The 13,035-nt window shown below is 37.4% G+C and overlaps 1 protein-coding gene across 1 annotated transcript; it reads left to right on the top strand.

The window, feature by feature from the left end:
* The first annotated feature begins 27 nt into the window (after positions 1-27).
* On the top strand, positions 28-11,744 carry exosc10 (exosome component 10). The gene is made up of 25 exons (XM_065286295.2): positions 28-181; positions 352-488; positions 657-780; positions 965-1,069; positions 1,203-1,356; positions 1,472-1,580; positions 1,663-1,738; positions 1,831-1,941; positions 3,012-3,155; positions 3,238-3,428; positions 3,523-3,679; positions 3,896-4,044; positions 4,143-4,193; positions 5,716-5,827; positions 6,183-6,230; positions 6,309-6,384; positions 6,491-6,600; positions 6,697-6,789; positions 7,540-7,608; positions 10,352-10,445; positions 10,595-10,668; positions 10,737-10,968; positions 11,045-11,106; positions 11,223-11,296; positions 11,455-11,744. The coding sequence occupies exons 1-25, from the start codon at positions 59-61 to the stop codon at positions 11,483-11,485; spliced, it is 2,706 nt and encodes a 901-aa protein (XP_065142367.1). The 5' UTR covers positions 28-58; the 3' UTR covers positions 11,486-11,744.
* The last annotated feature ends 1,291 nt before the right edge of the window (positions 11,745-13,035 follow it).

The following is a 13,035-nucleotide window of genomic DNA, read 5'->3' as shown; positions in this document are numbered from 1 at the left end:
CCAGAAGAAGAAGAGAATCACATTCTCGCGTGAACTGCATTTTTATGTTTTCACCATCATGGCTGCCTCCTCGAGTAGTGCTGCCACTACTAAACCCAACGATCATTGTGCATCAGCCGGAGAAACAGAGCCAGAATCAGAGTTTTGTCCAGGTTTTAAAGATGTCGATGCATTTGTCAAGGTCTGTGAGCCGTTTCAACTTGTAAATCCATCTGTCATTGGTTTAAACTAGCTGTCAATACACTGCAACGTGGAACGAATAGCCATGTGTGCACATGCAATAACTTGTAAATTCCAGTGACTTAAAATCTAAAATGAATTTAGTTAACAGATCAATTGTTTTTCTCACAGCACGGACTGGGAACTGTGGTCGCTGCCACTAAATCGAGTGCGGCTCTTCCACAGGCCGGAGATGAGTTTGATCTTTACCGCAGTTTCCCTGCCTTTCAAGAGTTTTGCGCTTCACAGGGTGATCGACTTTTACACTGGTAAGTCATTTTACTCCAAGTACTGCAATGGTATTGTGGCACTATGATGAATAAATAATTATATAAATAAATACATAAATGATTCTGCAAAAAATGTGTGAGTCTTGAGACGAATATAGGTCATAACTTGTTCATGCTTTATCAATATCTCTTTGTTTCTCTTGACAGTATGAGCCAGATCATGCAACACCATGGCTGTAGATCTCACATGAGAGACAGGAATAAACTAACAGGTCTTGAGGACAGATTTGACCTGGTTGTGGATTCAAATGATGCCATTCTTGAGAAAGTGGTAGGAGTTTCATGTTTAACACTTTTGAGGGTTTTTAGATATAAAAATAATTTCAATTTGTTGATCAAAATGGCAAAGATTAAACGCACCAAATGGATTGCTCGACACAAAGGATTTTTTTCTACATCATTTTAATAAGGCAGTAGTTGACAGTTCTGATGTGTGTTGTGTTTTATCTGCTCAGGGGATTCTCCTGGATGAAGCTTCTGGTGTGAATCGCACACAACAGCCTGTGATGCCTGTGGGATATCAGCCACCCAAGATTGTTGTGTCTAGTTGGAATCGCAAGGTTAGTTTATTTATAGTGGACAAGGGCTCTTTAATCCCATAATGGACCCGTTATCCCATACTTTTACCCCTTTACTGTGAGGCTTTTTGAGGAGCAGGTTCTGGTATGATGGCAGATGTTTTTCTCTTTACAGGGAGGAAATCGGAGCACTGAAACCTTTCACCTTCTACATGCCAAAAACATTCAACGTCCACAGCTGAAGTTCAAGGAGAAAGTGGATAACACCAACACTCCATTCGTCTCCAAAATCTTCATCAAACCCAATGCTTTGAAACCTTTGCCCTCTTGTAAGTGTGCTGAGCAACCTCTGAGTCCTTTCTTACAGATCTTTTATGAGACCCAGACAATCTCTGCAAGACAATGACTTGCAAGATACTGAAATTGAACTATTTGTGTTACTAGATTTTACAGACAAACACGTTCGTAAGGAAAGACCAGAGGATTTAGATGTTCCTGCTGCGCTGGCAGATTTCATCCATCAGCAGAGAACTCAAGAGCATGTGGATGATATGTAAGACCGATATTTACTTTATTCATCCAGCGCGTTTCATGCTACTCTGCAGTTTTAAATCAAAAGTAATGGTATTTTGCAGGTTTTCTCACCCCTACCAGTATGAATTGGATCATCTGGTTATGCCAGAAAGCCTCAATTCGAAACCTGATCCACAGGTAAATGTCTCCTAAAAATCTTCAGCTATTTATTATCAAACGTGTTGAATATTTACATTAGTAAAAAAAGTAATTGTTTCATTGTGCTTTAGATGTTTAAACCAATTGCTGAGAGCAGCTGTCAGTTTATTGACACGCTGGAGGATCTCGTTGCTTTGAATGAGAAGTTGGCCAAGACGTCCGAGTTTGCTGTGGATTTGGAGGTATGACTCTGCTGGTTTAAATAAAATATTTTATTTCAGTCTTGCGATTCAGAATCGACTTCGGACAGGTATTTTTATTAATGGGAAACGCGAATGTCACAGCCCTAAAAAATGATTTGTCATTTTCATACTTTATAGATACATGTTAAATTATCTACTAATATATTATTATTATTATTATTATTATTATTATTAAAAACGTCTTACATTTATATATGCATTGCCTTTTGTATTGCATTCATTTTGTACATTTACAGATGCACAAATACTGGCTAGTTTTAATTTCATAAAAATTTAATTTCATTGCTGTGTTCTGTATTGAAGGATGCTTTTTAAATTTGCTCTTAACAACCCTTAACAATGTTCTTCAATTTATTTTTGTTTTTAAACAAATTGAAGAACTGATGTGTTCTACATCAGTGCACCTCGATATTCTGGATTTAAATAATAATTTTATTTTAATAATTTAAATAAATAAAGGTGGTAAAACCGCAAACCGCGCTAGTGAGCCACACAAAATCACTGCAAGGAAAATTCCTTCACCACGACAGCCCTTTTCACGTATGTTTACGTTTCTCAGGGTGCTGCGCAGTGCATGCAATAAAGCTTGGTTGTAGCCAGCTATGAGGTAATTTTTCGTATTAAAAAATAAAATTTGAAGTTCCCTCCCTGACTAATCAGTTTTTCAAAACGACTCATATTGTCATCCGCGTATATAAATATAATATAATTGAATGTAAAATGACTGAGGTTGACTCGCGCAGGTGCAAAATTCGCAGTGTTGCCAAATCTCATTATTAAAAATCCTCTTTAGTACTAAAGCCAAGTTTGGTATATTAGTTACAAAATTAATGCACAGAAATACTACATTTTCTAAGTGTATTTAAAAAAAAGTGTATTTTAGTGCACTTTTATCACCTGGGATGGCATTTGTTAACTCTTAACACCCCACCCTGTACCTCACTAACTTACAAACCCTGGCTACGGCCATGCGATAAAGTAATGAGAATTTTTATAAGGTATTTTCTTATAATATTCACTTGAGCAACATTTACATTCTTCATCTGCAGCATCATTCCTACAGAAGTTTCCTAGGAATCACGTGCCTGATGCAGATATCCACCCGCGAGGAGGATTTCATCATAGACACGCTGCAACTGCGCAGTGAAATGTACATCTTAAACGAAACATTCACCGACCCAACCATTGTGAAGGTAATTCTATAATCTCTACTATGGTTGCAGCGGTTAATGCATGTTGTTTGTCTTCCATAAAACACGTTATTGCACGTTGCAGGTGTTTCATGGGGCTGACTCGGACATCGAGTGGCTTCAGAAGGACTTCGGACTCTACGTGGTCAACATGTTTGACACCCATCATGCTGCTCGTAGCCTGAACCTCGGCAGAAACTCCCTCGATCATCTCCTGAAGGTCTTCTGCGACGTGGAATCGGATAAACGCTACCAGCTGGCCGACTGGAGAATAAGGTGAATAATATTTTTTTGTTCATGCAGAGGAATTCTTGGATGGTGTGAATTTTTCAATCAAAACCAAATTGATTTTTTGTTTTTTTCCCTATAGGCCTTTGCCAAATGAGATGTTGAATTATGCTCAGGCAGACACTCACTATCTTCTGTACGTGTATGATCGAGTACGGGCCGACCTTTATGATGCAGGCAACGGACAGCCCACCCTCATTCAGCAAGTCTGGTCTAAAAGCAGAGACCTTTCACTGAAGGTACAAACACATTTTAATACCAACTAATAAAGCTTTTCCGTCTGCTGAAAATTTGTACAATTTGTTACTTCTTTTTAATTAAACTGAAAAAAATGAATAAAATGGCTAAAAATGATGAATCATTCAAAAGAACTGTTTAGTCGGTGTCTGTCACGCTGCATTGTTTGACACAAAGTGTATTGTATTGCTACAACCTTCATAATTTTCTTCCTTTAGAAATTTGTGAAGCCGATCTTTACGGAGGACTCTTATATGGAGCTGTACCGTAAACAGAAGAGGAGTTTCAACACACAGCAGCTAGCGGGCTTCAGAATGCTGTACGCCTGGAGAGATAAACTGGCACGAGATGAAGACGAGAGCACAGGGTAACCCTCCAAACCCGCATTATAATACTTTCTGTACCAGTATCAGTTTACTTGATGTTATGAGTGATTTTTTATGAGCATGTTTTATGTCATTGCAGATACATCTTACCAAACCATATGATGATGAAGATCGCTGAAGAACTTCCAAAGTAAGTTTTAAACAGACCACATCCTAGATATGATTTAATTTTAAATAATTGAGAAGCTGATGCAAAAGGCGCTAATAAAAAAAAGAGATATTCACCCAATGCTTTCGACACGCTTTGAGGGCGTGGCAATCAAAGGGGCGGGGCGTATGCGTCATTATGTAAATTAAAATATTTTAATAAAATAAATAAAAGATTTTAATTTAAAACACCCAAATAAAACTTAATTTTGAAGAAACTATGACAAAAAAATGAACAAAACGAGATTATTAATGAATTAAATGTTTTTACCTCTAACAGGAATAGCTGCGTGATTAAGTGAAACTAAAGGGTTAATAAACACAAACTAAAGCAGATGTTGTAGAACATCTGGCGAACGATGATAGATAGCGCAAAAATTGTAAAAACGGATTATTTTCCACTATTAATTACATTATCTTAAAGGAGTGTAACTACTGTAGCATGTAAATAATGCACATAAATAAAGTGAGCAAGAGCGCTCAACAATTATATCTGATCAACAGGCACATGAAACCCTAGCAGGTTGCTCAAACAAGAAAATCACCAGCTAACTTACTTTAAAATTGCAAGAACTATAGACTAATACAATAACAGGCTTAAATAACCCCAAAACATAAGTCCACTTACAATTCTCACAGACACGCGTTTTATCAACTGGCTATCCTCCAGACATGACGGACCACGTCTTATCTCATGTCGGCCGTCTGGCGCGCGTGCACGCTTGCGGTTTGAAGCGCGTCTGCGCTATTCTCCGAGATGTTTTATCAACTGGCTAGTTATCCTCCAGACAGTGATGGTCCGGACCACGTCTTTCTCATTTCAGTCGTGTGGCGTGCGTCCCCGCTCGCGGTGTGATGTGCGTACACACTATTCTCCGAGATGCACTTGACGGCCTTTTGTGCAGCGATTTATATATTTTTTTTAGATCGACTTAGTTAAGGCGGTAGGGTTTCAAGCTTAAGCGGGCCGCCTTAACTGATATATGCTGCGGGAAACCCCTGGTGAATTTCTTGAATGATTACAATTTCATATAAATTAAATTATATAAATCATATTAAATATACTATAGTCTAAATAAAGCAATTATACATTTTCCTAATGCATGGTTGTTATCTTTACTTCCGTTTAAAACGTAAATTTCGAAAAGGAGGATTTTCAGCACGTTTGAACAGCAACTCCCCCCCAATCTCACCCCCCGGTCCGTGAAATTTTTTTTAAAGCTGAAACCGGTCCGTGGTGAAAAAAGGTTGGGGACCCCTGCTTTATTTAGAGGGTTTTGCATCTGAACTCTTCAATTATAGAAATCAAAAGTTATCCACTACATTCGATTAATATGTAGGTTATATATAATTAATATACATTATGTCAGGTTTATTTCTGCACCATTATCGATGTAAAATGTGCCTTATGTTTCGCTATTGTATCTTTAAAACGTTTATATGCAAGTCACGTCTTTTCTTATTGGCACAGTTGTTTTACAGAAAACAAATTTGTTTTATTATAGAGAACCTCAGGGTATCATCGCTTGCTGTAACCCAACACCACCTCTAGTGCGGCAACAGATCAATGAACTTCATCAGTTTATGAAACAAGCTCGAGAAATTCCTCTTCTGAAGGTGTGTTAAGATCCAAACTCAATCCTGTAGATCTTGTTTACATTGTCTATTATACTTCAGATGTATTACTTCTACGGGCGGTTTCCCAGGCAGGGCTTATCCTAGTCTCAGACTAAAATGTGTGTTTGTGCTTCCTAAATGTATAAACACATATTTCAGTGCCATTGCTTTGTCTCAAGATGCACACCAGTATTGTTTTTTGTAATAAGATTTACTTAAATGTCATAAACCATAACTTAGGCCTAGTCCTGAATGAATCTAAACCCTGTCTGGAAAACCACCTGCTATAGTTAATATTTTAATTATACACACTGTTGATATTTAGACTAATGTTAATGACATTATGTCTCTTCAGGCAGAGACAGTTGCAGAAAAAAGGACCCCAATTACGCCAAAAAGAAGGGTATGTTTAAAAGATTTCATTTACCTGCAGTCTGTTGTGAATTTTCTTTTAATGTCCCATGTTGCTGTTCTCCCATAGCCCCAGCCTTTATTATTTGGACCCCATGACACGTCCCGCTCATCTGAAAGTGATGTCCTGGACCTCTCTGCGATCGGTACATTATTATGAATACCTCACAACATACCTTATTATTTTTAAAAACTGTTAAGTGAGCTTTCAGGACACATTAGAGGACTTATCTGTCATTTTTTGTTATTTAGAAACCCCGACCAAACCAGGAGTTTTGTTTTCAGAGGAGGAGGAGAACGTGGATGAAAACTTGAAACCACTACACGGCCTTACAGCTCCACCACAAATCAGTCTCTTTGTGGTAAGATATTAAATGGCTGCGTGCGCTGTATAATAATGTGCAGTTATAGTTATGCTGTATATTAAGATGGATTATTTGTGTTGGGTTTGTGTTTAGGAGGATCAGGAGGGTCCGGGCACCGCTCACCTGACAGTAGCACAACAGAAAGCACACAGCATCATGGAGTCCTTTGAGAACCCTTTTCGAATGGTACTGTAGTTCCTCAAGTAAAGTATGCAACTTCTGCACATTAAGTAGCCCCAAAATGTTTTTTTTTTAGGCTGTTTGTTTGCTGACCAATGGCAGATTAAAGGAAAACACCACAGTTTTTCAATATTTTACTATGTTTTTACCTCAACTTAGACAAATTAATACATACCTATCTTTTTTCAATGCCTGCACTTAATCTTTGTACAGCGTGTCGACAATGTGTTAGCATTTAGCCTAGCCTCATTCATTCCTTAGGATCCAAACAGGGATGAATTTAGAAGCCACCAAACACTTCCATGGTTTCCCTATTTGAAGACTGTTACATGAGAAGTTACTCGTGTAAGTACTACTCATGTAACAGTCTTTAAATAGGGAAACATGGAAGTGTTTGGTGGCTTCTAAATTCATTCCTGTTTGGATCCTAAGGAATGAATGGGGCTAGAAATGCTTTCACATTCTTGACACGCTGTGCAAAGATTAATGCACGCATTGAAAAAAAGATGGGTATGTATTAATCTGTCTAAGTTGAGATAAGAACATAGTAACATATAAAAAAAACGGTGGTGTTATCCTTTAAGGGGTGGGTTTGAAACTTGTTTGTACACAATTTGTATTGGTTTTAACACTGTATTAGTGAAATGACACAGTTCAGATTTTAATTTGCTTTTGTATAGTTTCACTTACTGTCAGTAATAATCTAACACTAATAAGGTTGTGAACCTATTTACTAATATTTGCTTTTGTTTTCAGTATTTACCATCAAAGGACATTCACATATCAAAGAATGCCAAATATGATCCATCATCAAAGATTTATGAGGTATGGTGCTTTTTATTGGTGTTTTGTGTTTTTATTAAATGTTTTATAGTTATTGTTTGATAAACTGAAACATTTCAGTTTCAAATTGTTCTTGATATTATTAGATACAGATGGGTGGATAGATGCTGGTAAATAGATGGGTGGATGGAAACAGATAAATAAAAACGAATGATAGATATAAACAGATGATAGATTGATATAGAAGGATGGAGAGATGCAGATTAATGGGTAGATGCTGATACATTAGGGTTGTAACGATTCAACCGTGTGTCCCATTAATGTCTGAAATCGATTCTGAATCGCAAGGCTGCGATTCTTTGTTTAATGCACAGCTTGTGCGTGTACTACGGCATTTGGTCAGTAGGAAGTCCTTATCAATCTAAAATCCTAACAAGTTGGAGTCGTTTATAACGTGCATTTAAAAAAGCAACACTCGTTAAACAAAATCATTTAAAATATTCTTTATTATTATGAAAATACCTGAAACAATTTGAAGAACAGTGATATAAAAATTCCTGTAGACAATTCCTGGAATAGCAGGAAATAGCTACTTCTTCTGTGGCACGACAGGATTTTCTGCACGGGAGCGCCTCCTGGCGTTCGGATGTGCCTGGATTTCACCGTAATTCATTCAAATTCGTTCATTGAGAAAACGTGCATTTGCACGGTTAATCGTTACACCCCTATGATACATAGATATATATAGATAGATAGATAGATAAATGCAGATGGATAGTTATGGATGGATAGTTATGGATAGATGGATAGATAGATGGATGGATAGATAGATAGAGATGTATGGATAGATATAGATGGATGCAGATGTATGGATAGTTATAGATAGATGCAGATGGATGGATTGATGCAGGTGGATGGGTAGATGATGGATAGTTATGGATGGATATAGATATATAGATATATTAGATATAGATCGATAGATGCAGATGTATGGATAGATATAGATAGATGCAGATGGATAGTGATGGATGGATGGATGGATGGGTAGATGATAGATAGTGATGGATGGATAGATGGATAGATGCAGATGGATGGGTAGGTGATGGATAGTTATGGATGGATGGATGGATGGATAGTTATGGATGGATGGATAGATAGTTATGGATGGATGGACGGATGGATAGATAGATAGTTATAGATAGATGCAGATGGATGGATGGATAGTTATAGATAGATGCAGATGTTTGGATAGATATAGATAGATGCAGATGTTTGGATAGATATAGATAGATGCAGATGGATGGATAGTTATAGATAGATGCAGATGGATGGATGGATGCGGATGGATGGATTGATGCAGATGGATGGATAGTTATGGATGGATGGATGGATGGATATATAGATATATTAGATATAGATAGATGCAGATGTATGAATAGTTATAGATAGATGCAGATGGATGGATAGATATAGATAGATGTAGATGGATGGATAGATAAATATAGATAGATGCAGATGGATGGATAGTTATAGACCTTTCTCACAACTTCCGTATTTATGACCGGATATACGCAATCGTCACGGAAATCTACTTCCTCCGCAGTCAAGGCAATGTAAAAAGCCGTATCTGTTCCATCAATTCCCTGTTGATGGTGAAGTTAGACAGAAGTGGATTCAGGCTATCCGGCGAGACTTATAATGTGATGTTTTAGTTAACAGTTCAGTAACAGTTAGACTCGCTCTCTACTTTTTTAATTTATGGACAAATTCTTCATGGAAAAAGTTTTCCTCCATTAGTCGTGTCACATCAGCAAATGTAATATTTGGCAAATCCGTTAACGAAGTTTTGTAAACTCTTTGATCCATTTTCAACTTGCCCGGGTTTACTTTTTCTCGTGTGTTGACGCTTGACAGGAACTCCGCTTACACGACGATTACGTATTTCCGGTTACTGTGAGAAAGGTCTATTGATAGATGCAGATGTTTGGATAGATATAGATAGATGCAGATGGATGGATAAATAAAAACAAGTGGATGGGTAGATGTAGACGATGGATAGCTATAGATGGATAGATGCAGATGTATGTATGGATGTAGATAGATAATAGATGGATAGATGCAGATGGATGAATAAATACAGGTGGATAGATAGATATAGAGATGTATACGGATGGATTTCAGTATTCATCCAGTAGTCATGTTTAGTTTACATGCTTATATCTTAATATAAACTTCTGTCACTTTTCCACACGAGAATAAATTATTAAAGTCGCCATGAAATGGAAGTAGCGATTGCCTAATTTTCCCCGTGGTGACATATATTCGAGTGAAACCGGCTACCGAAATGAAATAAGGCAGGGCTGGATTTAAATTTGTCCATCGAGATCGGATTGGATCGTTTAGGTCGGGATGCTAATTGCTAAACGCTCCGATCTTTTTCCAGCCCCGCCCACATCCCATACCATATGACCGGAAGTAAAGAGAGATGCTTTTGAGAGAATTTTTGATTAAAGATTATAAGGGCACATGAATAAAAAAAATTAATCTCACAGATATGTCATTTGTAAAAAAAAAAATACCACAATATTCCAAAACAAATGACAGTTTTTCATTTTATTTTTATGGCGACTTTAACGAATGTGTGTGTATACTGTGCACAACAGAAATGTTCATGTGATTATTATTTGAGTGGTTAATCTGTACATAAATATACATACACATATGATGTATTCATGTCATTGACAGATATCAGGCGACTTAACAAACTCACTATTTTTAATTAAAGATTCGTAACAGGTGGAAGTTACAGAGTATTGAGCAGCAAAAGAAGGACGTTCAAGCAAAGCAGGAGGCTAAAGAACAGGCAAAGAAAGCTCGAGGTAACAACAACACAACTAATCATCCCTCTTCACCCATTTTAACAGCCACAAGCCTCCAATGGGATAAAAGTTTCTGAATATTTCTTGTACCGATACAGAAACGTTCACATTTTTGTTAAGATGTGTTTGTTTTACATTTACGTCTTTAGAAGAGCGAAAGAAGGAAAAGCAGAGCTATCAGGAGACGGTGCAAAACGTCCATAGCGTCAGGCAGCAAGTAATGGTAAGGAAACTATAACAGCTCTGCTATTGGCTAATTTATTAGTCATTTAACATTCTTGTGTGTTTTAGGAAGCAAAGCAGACCGGGCAAAAGAGAGAGCGAGTAAGCAGTGATGTATGTGAAGAGAGTCCTAAAACAAACACAAAAGTCTCAAAGACAGATACTGAGAAAACCGAGACCGATCCGTCCCGGACACCTGCTCCAAAAAAACACAAAGCCAAAGCTCTCCAAGACCCTCAAGTCTCCAAACAGGACTTTAAACCTTTTGACTACAGTCAGACCAATATGAAAATATTTGACGGTAAGATTTTGTCCTGTAGTCTTTTGCAAATTTCATCAAAGTTATCGCCTTCATCGCTTTTGTTTAATACACGCAGGCAAATCAAAGGAGAGTTCACAGTTTGATCCAAACAGACCAGCGCATGATTCCAAGCAGAAGGTTTGAGTTTTTCTTGAATTGACAAGCTTTTATAAACCCGAAAATCATCATTATGGCTTTGATGTCGTGCTTTTCTGAGAACCCCTCTGATCTTTAATCTGAACTTTATTTCTCAGAAAAACCCCAGAAGACAAAAGCAAGGCTCTGTAGGTGGCAGGAGTATGTCTTATGTACCCAAAACATCAGAGAGGTGAGACATCACCACAGTATAGCTGTGTGTTGTGAAAGTGTGTGTGCACATGTGAGAGAGCGAGTTATCGCTAAACGTGTGCATGCATGAGGGAGTGTGTGTACGAGCAAGCGATCGATCATGAGATCATTTAATTGTGTATTTTTCTTTTCTTACAGAGGTTTTCGTCATAACTGGCCCAAGAGATAAAGTCCCTTTCTCTCTTAAAATTCCTTTGAGAATTCATCCGATTTTTGTAGTGGGCTTGAGTAGTGTTTGTATGTTATATTACTTTTCAGGATTGGTTCCTTTATTAAAACGAGATTTTAACTCATCGTTCTGGCTCTGTTAAAGTTTGTTTTGTTCAATGTTGTGAGTTGTTGGACATTTGTTTTGCATGTAAAGTCGAGGTATTGAAGTCTGGTTTGCAGCGGTGATTTCATAGCAAGTCTATGATATAGTGCAAAGTAATAGAGACAGAGCGCCGCACGTCATAACCTGAAAACCATGCCCACCGGGGGGAAAACAATCCAACCGTCTCCATTGACTTTGTATTGCGAGAGGCTGCCTCCTTGTCATTTCTGGCTTATAACAAAAAACAGAATAATGCCTAAAAGCTGCTGTGTGACAATATGTACAGCTAACAAGCCAAAGAACCCAGAAATAAGTTTTTATAAGCTGTCGAGCTGTAAAACCCTGTCTTTAAGGAGAATAAAGTGGATCGCCGACTACGTTTCCCCCTATTGGACGCAGTTCTACTAATAGTATTACTATGAAAAGTTGCCTGTTTCCATTTTTGTGTCTTTAAACGCTCGTTTTTGGGGTCGACAGCTTATAAAAACTTATTTACAGATTAAAATTAAAAACAGAATAATACATAAAAGCTGCTGTGTGACAAGGTGTACAGCTAAAAAGCCAAAAAACCCAGAAATAAGTTTTTTTTAAGCTGTCGACCTCATAAAACGAGCGTTTAAAGAAACAAAAGTGGAAACAGGCAACTTTTCATAGTACTTCTATTAGTAGAACTGCGTCCACTAGGGGAAAACGTAGTCGGCGATCCACTTTATTCTCCTTAAAAGCTGGGTTTTACGGCTCGACAGCTTATAAAAACTTATTTCTGGGTTCTTTGGCTTGTTAGCTGTACATATTGTCACACAGCAGCTTTTAGGCATTATTCTGTTTTTTGTTATAAGCCAGAAATGACAAGGAGGCAGCCTCTCGCAATACAAAGTCAATGGAGACGGTTGGATTGTTTTCCCCCCGGTGGGCGTGGTTTTCAAATTTGCATATCGGCGCTCTGTCTCTATACATTTGTGTACATAACGTTTGCTGTAAGTGAGTGGACAGTTTGCAATGTTATGTTTGTCCATTCATTAAATGCAAGAGTATATATTTACGTTATCTGTCATACTTTATCAATGAAACCTTTTAAACCTGTATAATATTTTATGTAAACCTTGCATTTATATATCATTTCTCATTCAGAAGTTGCTATAATGTATACAATGTCATTTGTAGGGTTCATGATCAAGTTTATTTTTTGACCTGTTATGCTATAAAGTGTTATTTTAGTTGTCACAAGGGCAAAAAAATAAATGTTTTAGTCTGATTATACAGATGTTTTCTTTTGCAATAATTTCTGGGTGTTGGTTTCAAACATATGTCAACCTTTCTGTGAAATCCATAGTGAATTTTATTTAAGTTTTGAGATTAAAGTTGGATTTCATTCATTGGTTTCAATCTTTGACATTGCCTAACTC

Source organism: Paramisgurnus dabryanus, chromosome 21, assembly GCF_030506205.2.
Source record: "Paramisgurnus dabryanus chromosome 21, PD_genome_1.1, whole genome shotgun sequence".
NCBI classification, from domain to species: Eukaryota; Metazoa; Chordata; class Actinopteri; order Cypriniformes; family Cobitidae; genus Paramisgurnus; species Paramisgurnus dabryanus.
The sequence above is the reverse complement of the archived record's forward strand: the minus strand, read 5'-3'. Positions and strand labels throughout refer to the sequence as shown.

Bases quoted from the DNA above. Each gene is read 5' to 3' on its own strand.
- exosc10 (XM_065286295.2), top strand. From the start codon at position 59: ATGGCTGCCTCCTCGAGTAGTGCTGCCACTACTAAACCCAACGATCAT. The intron at 6,231-6,308 runs GTATGTTTAAAA...GTTCTCCCATAG, and splicing joins CAATTACGCCAAAAAGAAGG to CCCCAGCCTTTATTATTTGG. The intron at 11,297-11,454 runs GTGAGACATCAC...CTTTTCTTACAG, and splicing joins GTACCCAAAACATCAGAGAG to AGGTTTTCGTCATAACTGGC.